Source organism: Eleutherodactylus coqui, chromosome 1 (assembly GCF_035609145.1).
Source record: "Eleutherodactylus coqui strain aEleCoq1 chromosome 1, aEleCoq1.hap1, whole genome shotgun sequence".
In the NCBI taxonomy this organism is placed as follows: Eukaryota; Metazoa; Chordata; class Amphibia; order Anura; family Eleutherodactylidae; genus Eleutherodactylus; species Eleutherodactylus coqui.
In genome coordinates, this window is record NC_089837.1 from 256,648,062 (window position 1) to 256,660,203 (window position 12,142).

The 12,142-nt window shown below is 44.9% G+C and overlaps 1 protein-coding gene across 2 annotated transcripts; it reads right to left on the reverse strand.

Annotated features, from left to right (window-relative positions):
* Positions 1-238: 238 nt before the first annotated feature.
* LOC136632896 (uncharacterized) lies at positions 239-9,437 on the reverse strand. Of its 2 annotated transcripts, XM_066608170.1 has the most exons (3): positions 8,982-9,437; positions 3,968-4,091; positions 239-2,743 (listed from the first exon to the last, which is right to left on the reverse strand). In XM_066608170.1, the coding sequence occupies exons 2-3, from the start codon at positions 4,034-4,036 to the stop codon at positions 926-928; spliced, it is 1,887 nt and encodes a 628-aa protein (XP_066464267.1). In that variant the 5' UTR covers positions 4,037-4,091; positions 8,982-9,437; the 3' UTR covers positions 239-925. The 2 variants fall into 2 exon arrangements, with proteins under 2 accessions (XP_066464267.1, XP_066464276.1); XM_066608179.1 differs by lacking the exon at positions 3,968-4,091.
* Between the last annotated feature and the right edge of the window lie 2,705 nt (positions 9,438-12,142).

The following is a 12,142-nucleotide window of genomic DNA, read 5'->3' on the forward strand; positions in this document are numbered from 1 at the left end:
GCATGGTCGTGTGTAACAAAGGCCGTAACCTGGTTGTGGCTCTGCAGCTCGGCAGCCTCATGCACGTGCCATGCCTGGCCCATGTCTTTAATTTGGTGGTTCAGCGCTTTCTAAAAAGCTACCCACACTTGTCATACCTGCTCGGAAAGGTGCTGTCTTACCCGCTCAAGTTTTGGCTATTCTTTAACCTCATTGGCATACCAACCAAGCATACCGTGACAGTTTTCAAGGCAAGACAAATATAAAACACGAGTTTATTTACTCTTTAGTATATGTAAGTAAAATAGTTAATTAACATATAGGCATTGAGATCACATGGGTAACAAAGATAAGCATCAATACGTCACCGGATATTGTAGCATCACTCCGCAATCGGGGGATCTCCAGGTACGATTGTCAAGAGGATCCGGATAGTACGCCGATACGTCTATCGACCACAACAAAACGAGTCCCGACTCCTCCCTGAAGATCACTGCTATTTATGCTGTTCTTACATTACGTGGCATATCTGCTTCTGCGCAGTTATGGGTATATACGTCATTCTAATATGGCTATTCAGGTTCTAGACATGCGTAGTAGATGATTGGCAACAAAATATATTGAATATTTTGTCCATGAAGTTATCGCATCTGTGTTATATTATGAGTCATTCTTGCTGTTCTTACCATATATGTTCAAAATATTCTGAATTGAACAAATGTTAGCAGAATATTCAGACGGGTCATTAGTTCATTGAAGTTCTGGTTAACTCATACGGCAACTAGTTATTTGATTACACAATCATCCAGTTCAATCGTATCCCATACGTGTCACAATCGGTCCTTAATCATTCACTATTTGCCGTATGATACCATTAAAACTTTTGGTTTTCTACAGAATACCTTATATGCCATGAAACAATTCCATAGCGATAAAAGTATTACAACTATGGCCAATACCAAAAAGGATGTATTAGCCAATTAAGAGTGGTTTGTGCAGATGATGAATAACCCATAAAGATGTCATACCAATGGTGTGACGTGGCATCAGCAATAGCCGATCCCATCTTTACAATTTTGCCAGCTATTACAGTAGTACTTACAATATGCGTTGCCAAAGATCTATTAAGCAATTTAATATGTTGCTGTACTTCTTCTGTGTCTTCTAACAACTTTTTGAATTTGGTCAAATTTAGATCCCAATTTGACACATTTAAAGGCAGTGGTTGCCAATTGACAGCCACTGTCTTGTCTTGTTCGGGTAATAACACAAAGGTCTCATTTTCCCAAACAAGTGCAGATACGTTTCGCAAGCATCCTGAAAATGGGACAACCATCCCAGGTACAACAGGATGATTACTTGCCAAACATACCTCCTGTGGGGCTATTTCAACCATCATCTTAAAAGTGAGTGGCAGCACAGTCCATTCACATACATTGATCGTATTTTGTAATAAGCATGGTTCATAAACAGCCGATTGGACCTTGCATATGGTCCCTTCTAATGTATCATCACACAATGATAAATCATGAGTTCTATTTTGGTCATCAATGTAAATCCCGTTAAATCTAGGTACCCAGAAATGCATATCTTCTGGAACACCTATAAGTAAGGGGAGAACTACAAACTTACACATCACATTCTTTTTAGTAACATTGTATATGAATATGGTCCCTTTACATAATATATCATTGCAAACCATTTTCTGCGCCTCCAACTGTATCCAATCAGTCTCAGTTATAGTCTGATTGAACACGGTCCTCCACACTTGCTCATTGCCAGTCATGAGCATAGTTTGAAGTGTGTTCTTTTGTTGTTGCTGATAAATGGTCTGCAAGGTACATATTGACCAATTAACATAGTTAGATATGTTAGAATTTATTTCATATGAAAACCTATTAGATGCATCTTGCAAATCAAGCATTATTGTGTCCACATCCGTTTGCATACTAAAGGGCTGCCATATAGTGGGCATCCAGTTAGCCTGCAATGTGAGCACATCTTTAATACCACTTCCCGCGTTATGCATTCGATTAGCTAAAGTCTCTATATCAAAACCATTAATAGTCCCAGAAAGCGCTCCGTAGCCTCCGAGTAAGGTATCATACCAAGCTCGACGGGAACGCTTGGTAGGACAAGTCCTTGAGGGTGGAAACTGCACGGAGGCTTGTATAACAGTCTTTTGAGCATCTCGTCCCACCAGGCGACAGGTGGATGGAACCCTTTTTATATGTCCAGGATCTATTTTAGAAGCATTAATGTTCACGAATACCAGGAACTGGCCCCACATGGCCCGATTCTCGATCTCCGTTGTATTCCCACACGTAATTACTTCTGTCTCATTTAAGGGAAATGAAAACTGCACTCCCGTATTTGTACAATTCTGAACATATTGTATCACCAGGGAGTAATTGAGATATGGCAACTCTTTTGGTCTCTGACAGCAGGACACTTTCACAAGTGACGTAATGTTTATTTGTCCCGTGGCCTTATGCAGTGCATATGAAGGACGGTAAGTCGAACTTATATGCGATAATGGATTTCCACTCCAGATAGTCCCATCAAAGGTAATATTCACGATATAACATTTCTGGTTGGCTTCACAAGTGAAGTTGTCTTGCTTCCTGGTTCGGGTTGAATTCCTCCAGCCCCACGAATAATCATTCCTTCCGGTGTCATTGACGCGGATCCCTGGCGTCCACGCATCACCTACTGCGAACACCGAACACATGACGCCAAGGATTCCAAAAATGATTATGTGATTCTAGAGAAGGCAAGGAAACAAGCATTATTCCCGCAAATAGCACTTTTCTTGTGGGACATATTCCCATTTCTCTACTCCGGGTCGCATAATAAGCAAAGTTCGATCTTTCCCCACAGCAATAACCTCTGCCGGGGAGGGCGGTCCTTGGTGATTCTGAACCCATATTTTGGCCCCTACATTAGTAACATCAGTTGAGCCAAAACCTTTATCTCCTCTTACAGTAAGTTCAGTGGGGGCCGCCCCTTCTTCCACTTGTGTCAGATACACTGGTATTAATAGCAGCTGTGCCATGCGCTCCTTTTTCCCTATTATCAGAGGATCTGTTCCTAAATTTATCATGATTACTTTAATTTCCCCCTGATAATCTGCATCTATGACTCCCCCTAGGACTACTGCACTTCTCAGAGCAAAACTTGATCTAGTGGCTATCTGCCCGAAGTGATTCTCCGGGATCTTGCATCCTATCCCTGTGGGAATAGTACTCACCTTTCCCGGGGCTATCACCACCGTATCAAGAGCGTATAGATCCAACCCTGCAGCGGCAGGAGTGGCTCTATAAGGTGCCTGCGCATCTGGATTAATTTTCCAGTATAAGATTGTCTCTACCTTAGCTACATCTATACTGAGATTGGGTGTTAGCATGCGCATTAAGGGTGTCATAGAATCAGTGATGGGCCTGTTGTTGATAATCTGTAAAGCAGCAGTCAGATTATCTCTCCATTGACCATATTTGTCGGTCTCAGTGAGCTTCTTCAGGGTAGATTTTAATAACCCATTCATTCGTTCCACCAGGCCCGCGGCCTGTGGATAGTAGGGCATATGATATACCCATTCTATGTTGTTTTTACTGGCATACTCTTTTACCTGATTTCCGGTAAAATGTGAACCATTGTCTGTCTGGATCTGCAGGTAGTCCCATAATACTGGGTAATAACTTCCAGAGTACGTAAAGTACTCCATTGTGTTGCTGTTTTACATGGGAATCCCACCATCAGACCTGAGAATGTATCTACTGCTGTACAAATATACTTACATCCTCTGCTCTCAGGGAGGGGCCCTACAAAATCCATCTGCCAAATCTGCGCTGGCAACTGGCCTCTCCCTATGTGTCCCATTACGGTATGAGGCACTTCTCGTTTTTGAACATGTTGACATACTGGACATTGCGCGATTACTTGTTTTATCATGTCCACTGTCAATGGGATACCTCTTTCTTGTGCCCACCTGTAAGTGGCCTTCTCTCCCAAGTGTCCACTTTTTTGGTGAGCCCAAACAGCTGTACCTTGAAGCCATGCTTCCTTTTCCTTGTCAGGTTCTTGTATGGCAACAGAAATCGATGCTGCCGCATCTGCTTGAGAATTAAATAAACGTTCCAATGAGTCAAGAGGGACATGAGCATCAACATGAAACACAGTACTTTTAGTACTCCTAATGAATTCCTCTATGTCTTGCCAAAGCTCTTTCCCCCACAATTCCTTACCATGAATGTTCCAGTCGTTCTTCTTCCATCCCATGATCCAAGTGGCCAAACCATTGGCAACTGACCATGAGTCCGTATACAAATGACATTCTTGCCCTTGTTCCTGCTTCAGAGCTAAGAATACTGCACAAAGTTCTGCATATTGACTACTCTTACCTTCTCCTTCCATGACCAACGTCTTGTCTAATTTTGGATTAAAGGCTACACTTTTCCATCTACGTCTTCCACTGATATACTTGGCCGAACCATCCGTGAACCAAGCATGCTCTTTTTGGGAGTCTGTCAACTCAGAGTAAGGTATTCCCCACTTTACTGGGGATTCCTCCATTTGCGCTACTGGTGTAACCTGACCATCTGGAGGGATATCAGCTATCTTTTCATGCAGGGCAGCTATCCCCCCTTCACCTTTTTTCGCTCTTTCCGAGATGTACCATTTCCACTTAATGATACTCTGCTCCTGGGCATGTCCTATCCGATTGGACTTTGGATTAGATAATACCCAACTCATGATGGGTATTTGCGGCCTTAGAAGGACTATGTGTCCTGTCGTCAATTGTTCAGTATCCACCAGGGCCCAATAACATGCCAACAGCTGTTGCTCCAGTGGAGTGTATTTTTCTCCTGCATCTGGTAATTTCCGATTCCAGAAGCCTAGTGGCACTCTTTTGCCCCCTTGCTTCTGCCACAATGACCAGTTTGCATACATATGCTGAACTGATACATGAAGTTCTATCTCACCATCTTGTAAAGGCCATAAATCTACAGCCTGTTGTATGGCTTCTTTTACTGCCTCAAATGCAACCTGTTGCTCTTCTCCCCACGTGAACTCGTACTTCTTGCGAGTCACCTTGTAAAGAGGAGCAAGAAGCTGCCCCAGATGCGGAATGTGTTGTCTCCAGAATCCAAACAATCCTATGTAGGATTGTGTTTCCTTCTTGTCTTTCGGAGTGGGAAAATTTAAGATTTTCTGCCTTGCCTTAGGGAGAATCTCCCTATGGCCCTTATTCCATTGAATTCCTAAGAATTTCACCGTCTGAGAGGGGCCCTGCACCTTGCTATCATTTATTTCCCATCCTTTTTCCCGCAAATGATGTAACAGTCTGTCCAATTGTTTCTTTACAGATTGTTCATCCGGTCCCTGAATCATTATATCATCGATATAATGGGAAAACTGCATTTCTGATGGTAAATCAAACTCATCCAAATGTTCTGCCACCGTCCGGTGACAGATGGTTGGACTATGTATCCAACCTTGTGGCAATCGAGTGAACGTATATTGACGTCCTTGCCACGTAAAGGCAAACTGATCTTGTGCCTTTTCTTCTATTGGAATTGTGAAGAACGCTTGTGCGATATCAATCACAGCGTACCATTGTCCACTGTGACTTTGGATCTGCTCCACAATTGTAATGGTGTCTGGGACAGCTGCCGTCAAGGGAGGTGTTTGTTTATTCAATTCCCTGTAATCGACAGTCATCCTCCAAGATCCATCACTCTTCTTCACAGGCCATACCGGATTGTTCCATGCTGTGGTTGCAGGCCTCACAACCCCAGCATCGACCAAATCCTTAATGGTTTCTCCTATTTCCTTGTGACCTCCAGGAATTCTGTATTGCTTCATAGCAACCAGTTTTCCTGCAGGAGGGATGTGTACGGGTGGCATTTTGACCTTTCCCACCGTAACTGGACAAGCTTTTATCCCTATTTTCCTTACGCCAAAGGCAAACTTACCATCTTCAAGGTGTAGTGTCAATCCTTTCAGAATATCTATGCCAATTATATATTCCGGAATAGGTACTACTAACACCGTGTATTTACGTAAGGGCAAATTGCCCAATTTCAAAGTTACCTGTGTCTGTACTCCTTCGGTAACTTTTCCTCCCAATCCTGAAATATTAACTTTTGGACCTTTAAACTTTTTGGGATTTCCATAAATCAGAGTAGCCTCCGCCCCTGTATCTACTAAAGCTGGGACCCTTTGGACATTACCCCCTTTCCAATGTATGGCTAGCGGGACGTAGGGTCTGTCATCCCGCCTAACCCAGACAGGGGCTTGGCTTGCTACCTATGCGGAATCAGAATCTGATTCCTCCAGGAGCGGAGCAGATGGCTTCAAATGGTCCTGCACTTGGGTAGCTACCATTGCAGCCATCTCCTTCCATGGATAGATCTTTTGAAAGTCCTCCCATTCTAATTTCTTAGGTTCTAAATTAGTGACCTGCTTCTCTCTCTTTTTAGAAGCTTTTGGGGCCACTGAATCTTCCCTTTTATCCACCTTTTTGTTGGATAATACATTCTGTTTATAAAGACGCCACAAATCACCTGTATCTTTTCCATCAATGGCGTCCTTGGAGACTCCAGCTTTCAGGAGAGCCTGAAACATATCTCTACGAGATACCCTTGGCACTCCTGAATCACCAGTCCCCTGGGAACTAGGATTCCTAGACCTATCACGATCTGTTCGCTTTTCCTCTCTATCCCAGTTTCCCATATCTTGCAATTCCCGCATTCTAGCCACGACCGCAGACATTGGCTCATTAGTCATGGATAGAAGTAGGGTCATCATCACGGCTTTATAAGCTGGAGGTGCAGTCTTAATTAAACGATTTCTAACTCTTGCTGTCAGCCGAGTCTCTAAATAATCTTCCATATGCTCGATGATAATTAATGAGACCCTCATAGCTTCCTCCTTCAACCTTTCAATGCCATCCCTGATAGTGTACCAAGGTTTGTCATTGATTGGAATGTCTGCCTCTGTTGGGAATTTATTAAGAAACCCATTGGTTACTATATTAAACAGGGAAATAGCACTTTCTCCTTGATGATTAGGAAAATATTCTCTAAAATTTCTACTGATTACTGGATCTCTAGTTAGAGTAACAAATCTCATTGCATCTTTTGGATCCAACATTACCCCAGTCGCCCCGTGCTCAAATAGACGGACCAACCATGGTATGTCAGATTCCCTAGGCCTTTGCCTAAATCTACTCAGTATATCATCAACTTCTGACTGAGAAAAATCCTCTAGGGTAAGCCTGGTGCGCCTATGTGGCACCAATTCTTCTTGCACCAACAGTCTCCCATCGGCATCGTACATATAGTTTCCCTGATCGTCATACCTGGGCAACCTTTGCCCATCATGACCTACGATAGGCTGGGTATCGGGTCCATATTCAGTAGTTTCCTTCCTTCTGCTAATGGGCTGGGCACGTTTTAAAGCAGGTGGATCAATTATTGGATTGGGTGGGTCTTCCCAATCCCCCTTATGCCTGTCCTCCTCCCCCGAAGAAGATGAGGAATCCCATAAGTCTCCATCCCACTTATCTGGGTCCCAGTTCACAGAAGCAGAAGCTATAGCTTTCGATACCTTTCGCTTATCAACTTTACCTTTACGCCCCTTATATTTATTCTGAGCAACTTTTACAACAGCCTTTTCTGCAATATTCTGGTAATGTTCTATTTTTTCCTTTATCAGCCTTTGGTTACATTCCAACACCACTCTCTTTCCTTCAGATTCTGCTAACTTTTGTTCCGTCTGATTAAGTTTTCTTATTAGTTGGGACTTCTTCTTATGGATATTCCTATAGGCTGAGGCCAATACCCAATTTCTCCTACCCAACTGAACTGCGTCACCTGCCTTGGCAGGGGTCTCCTCGAGTACCTTAACGACATCGAGGGGCTCTGAATCTTTTAGCTTACTATCCCATGATTCTGCAAGCCCACTATGCATCAACTCCTGAGCTAATATATCATAGGGACCCTCGGACCAGCCGGGGATGTCTATTTTCTGAACGATTTTAGTTTTATCTTTCTTGGTTCTTTTTCTAAACATATTGTTGTCTTATTGGCAAAATGCCAATTGGTGAAACTTTTTGCGCAGAGTTCCCCCTTACAGAACTCACAAAATTTTGGCAACTTGCCAATTGGTGAAACTTTGCACAGAGGTCCCCTTTACTACGAGAAACCACCCTGCAAATTGGCACCAATTTCCCAAGTCCTGTCTCAAAGTTACAGAACTCCGAAAGTTTTGGCAACGTGCCAATTTGGTGAAACTCTGCACAGAGTTCCCCTTTACAAAATTTTGGCAACGTGCCAATCTGGTGAAACTTTGCACAGAGGTCCCCTTTACGGCGAGGCACCACCCTGCAAACTGGCACCGATTTCCCGAGTCCTGCCTCAAAGTTACAGAACTCCGAAAATTTTGGCAACGTGCCAATTGGTGAAATTTTGCACAGAGGTCCCGCTTATTGCTAGACACAACCGTGCAAACTGGCACCAATCTCCCAAGTCCTGCTTCAAAGTTACAGAACTTATAAAATTTTGGCAGTATGCCAATGGGTTCAACAGGGACTACTTACTGCAACTATCAATTTGTATTTACTATTATTACTCTATCACCTATCAAAGCAAAGTTATAACCATTTGAACCCCTTGGCAATGGGCCAAAAATCTAATATGGTGACAGCAACCCCCCCGTGCACTGAGAAGCACTGTCACAATACCAAATTATACAGTAATATAACCTTACCAAAGACAACAATATCCTGCCGACTACGCCAATTTATGTCTTACCCGCTCAAGTTTTGGCTATTCTTTAACCTCATTGGCATACCAACCAAGCATACCGTGACAGTTTTCAAGGCAAGACAAATATAAAACACGAGTTTATTTACTCTTTAGTATATGTAAGTAAAATAGTTAATTAACATATAGGCATTGAGATCACATGGGTAACAAAGATAAGCATCAATACGTCACCGGATATTGTAGCATCACTCCGCAATCGGGGGATCTCCAGGTACGATTGTCAAGAGGATCCGGATAGTACGCCGATACGTCTATCGACCACAACAAAACGAGTCCCGACTCTTCCCTGAAGATCACTGCTATTTATGCTGTTCTTACATTACGTGGCATATCTGCTTCTGCGCAGTTATGGGTATATACGTCATTCTAATATGGCTATTCAGGTTCTAGACATGCGTAGTAGATGATTGGCAACAAAATATATTGAATATTTTGTCCATGAAGTTATCGCATCTGTGTTATATTATGAGTCATTCTTGCTGTTCTTACCATATATGTTCAAAATATTCTGAATTGAACAAATGTTAGCAGAATATTCAGACGGGTCATTAGTTCATTGAAGTTCTGGTTAACTCATACGGCAACTAGTTATTTGATTACACAATCATCCAGTTCAATCGTATCCCATACGTGTCACAGGTGCGCCGGGTCAGCGCACATTTCCGCAACTTCAAGACGGACGCTGCCACCCTGCGGACCCTGCAACATCGGTTTCATCTGCCAGTGCACCGATTGCTGTGCGACGTGCCCACACAATGGAACTCTACGTTCCACATGTTGGCTAGGCTCTATGAGCAGCGTAGAGCTATTGCGGAATACCAACTCCAACATGGGCGGCGTAGTGGGAGTCAGCCTCCTCAATTATTTACAGAAGAGTGGGCCTGGTTGGCAGCCATCTGCCAGGTCCTTGGAAACTTTGAGGAGTCTACCCAGATGCTGAGCGGGGATGCTGCAATCATTAGCGTCACCATTCCTCTGCTATGCCTCTTGAGAAGTTCCCTGCAAAGCATAAAGGCAGATGCTTTGCACTCGGAAACAGAGCCGGGGGAAGACAGTATGTCGCTGGATAGTCAGAGCACCCTCATGTCTATATCTCAGCGCGTTGAGGAGGAGGAGGAGCATGAGGAGGAGGGGGAAGAGACAGCTTGGCCCACTGCTGAGGGTACACATGCTGCTTGCCTGTCATCCTTTCAGCGTGTATGGCCAGAGGAGGAGGAGGAGGAGGGGAAGGAACATGAGGAGTAGGGGGAAGAGACAGCTTGGCCCACTGCTGAGGGTACACATGCTGCTTGCCTGTCATCCTTTCAGCATGTATGGCCAGAGGAGGAGGAGGATCCTGAAAGTGATCTACCGAGTGAGGACAGCCATGTGTTGCGTACAGGTACCCTGGCACACATGGCTGACTTCATGTTAGGATGCCTTTCTCGTGACCCTCGCGTTACACGCATTCTGGCCACTACGGATTACTGGGTGTACACACTGCTCGACCCACGGTATAAGGAGAACCTTTCCACTCTCATTCCTGAAGAGGAAAGGGGTTCGAGAATGATGCTATACCACAGGGCGCTGGTGGACAAACTGATGGTAAACTTCCCATTCGACAGCGCTAGTGGCCGAAGGCGCATTTCCGAAGGCCTGGTAGCAGGGGAGGCGCAGAGATCAGGCAGCATGTACAGCGCAGGCAGGGGACCATTCTCCAAGGCCTTTGCCAGCTTTCTGGCTCCCCAGCAAGACTGTGTCACCGGTCCCCAGTCAAGGCTGAGTTGGCGGGAGCACTGTAAAAGGATGGTGAGGGAGTACATAGCCGATCGCACGACCGTCCTCGGTGACACCTCTGCCCCCTACAACTACTGGGTGTCGAAGCTGGACACGTGGCCTGAACTCGCGCTGTATGCCCTGGAGATGCTTGCTTGTCCTGCGGCTAGCGTCTTGTCAGAGAGTGTGTTTAGTGTGGCTGGGGGAATCATCACGGATAAGCGTACCCACCTGTCAACCGACAGTGCCGACAGGCTTACACTCATCAAGATGAACAAAGCCTGGATTTCACTAGACTTCTCTTCTCCACCAGCGGACAGCAGCGATACCTAAACAATACGTAGGCTGCACCCGCGGATGGAAGCATCGTTCTCTATCACCATCCAAAACAGGGACCTTTCTGCTTCATCAATCTGTTTATAATATTCCTCCTCCTCCTCCTGCTCCTCCTCCTGCAACCTCACATAATCACGCCGAACGGGCAATTTTTCTTAGGCCCACAAGGCTCAGTCATATAATTTTTCTAAACAATTTTTATACATTTCAATGCTCATTAAAGCGTTGAAACTTGCACCTGAACTAATTTTTATTTTAACTGGGCTGCCTCCAGGCCTAGTTACCAATTAAGCCACATTAACCAAAGCGATTAATGGGTTTCACCTGCCCTCTTGGTTGGGCATGGGCAATTTTTCTCAGGTACATTAGTACTGTTGGTACACCAATTTTTGGGGGCCCTCGCCTACATTGTAATCAAATTAATTTTTTGCCCACCTGCATTACAGCTGACGTTACATCAGCTGTGTTGGGCACTGCAATGGGATATATTTATGTACCGCCGGTGGGTTCCAGGGAGCCACCCATGCTGTGGGTCCACAGGGAGTTGTAACTGCATGTGTCCACTTCTAAAGAACCCCAGTCTTACTGGGGCATGCAGTGTGGGCCGAAGCCCACCTGCATTAAACATGACATTACCTCAGCTGTGATGGGCAATGCAATGGGATATATTTATGTACCGCCGGTGGCTTCCTGGCACCCACCCATGCTGTCGGTCCACAGGGACTTCACAATATGTAGTTGTACCTGCCTGTGTCTATGAATTAAAAACCCCGGTCAGGTTGGGGCATGCAGTGTGGGCCGAAGCCCACCTGCATTTAATCTGACGTTAGCTCTGCTGTCCAGGGCACTGCAATGGGATACATTTATGTACAGCCGGTGGGTTCCAGGGAGCCACCCATGCTGTGGGTGCACACGGAATTCCCATTGCGGAGTTGTACCTGCCTGTGACTATTTATAAAAAAATTCGGTCTGACTGGGGCATGCAGACACCTTGACAGAATGAATAGTGTGTAGCACATAGGTTCCCCATTGCTATGCCCACGTGTGCAGCTCCAGATGGAGGTGGCACAGGATTGGATTTCTCATTGCTTCTGTACAGCATTGTGGACTATCGCCCCGCCCCTTTTAAAGAGGGTCGCTGCCTAGCCGTGCCAACCCTCTGCAGTGTGTGCCTGCTTTTCCTCTGGCAGATGCACTTATAAATAGACATGAGGGTGGCGTGGTATGAGGGCAGCTGAAGG

Excerpts from the sequence above, each read along its gene's own strand:
- LOC136632896 (XM_066608170.1), bottom strand. The coding sequence starts at position 4,036 with ATGGCTTCAAGGTACAGCTGTTTGGGCTCACCAAAAAAGTGGACACTT. Across the intron at positions 2,744-3,967 it reads GGAGAGAAGGCCACTTACAG|AATCACATAATCATTTTTGG; the intron begins GTGGGCACAAGA and ends TGCCTTCTCTAG.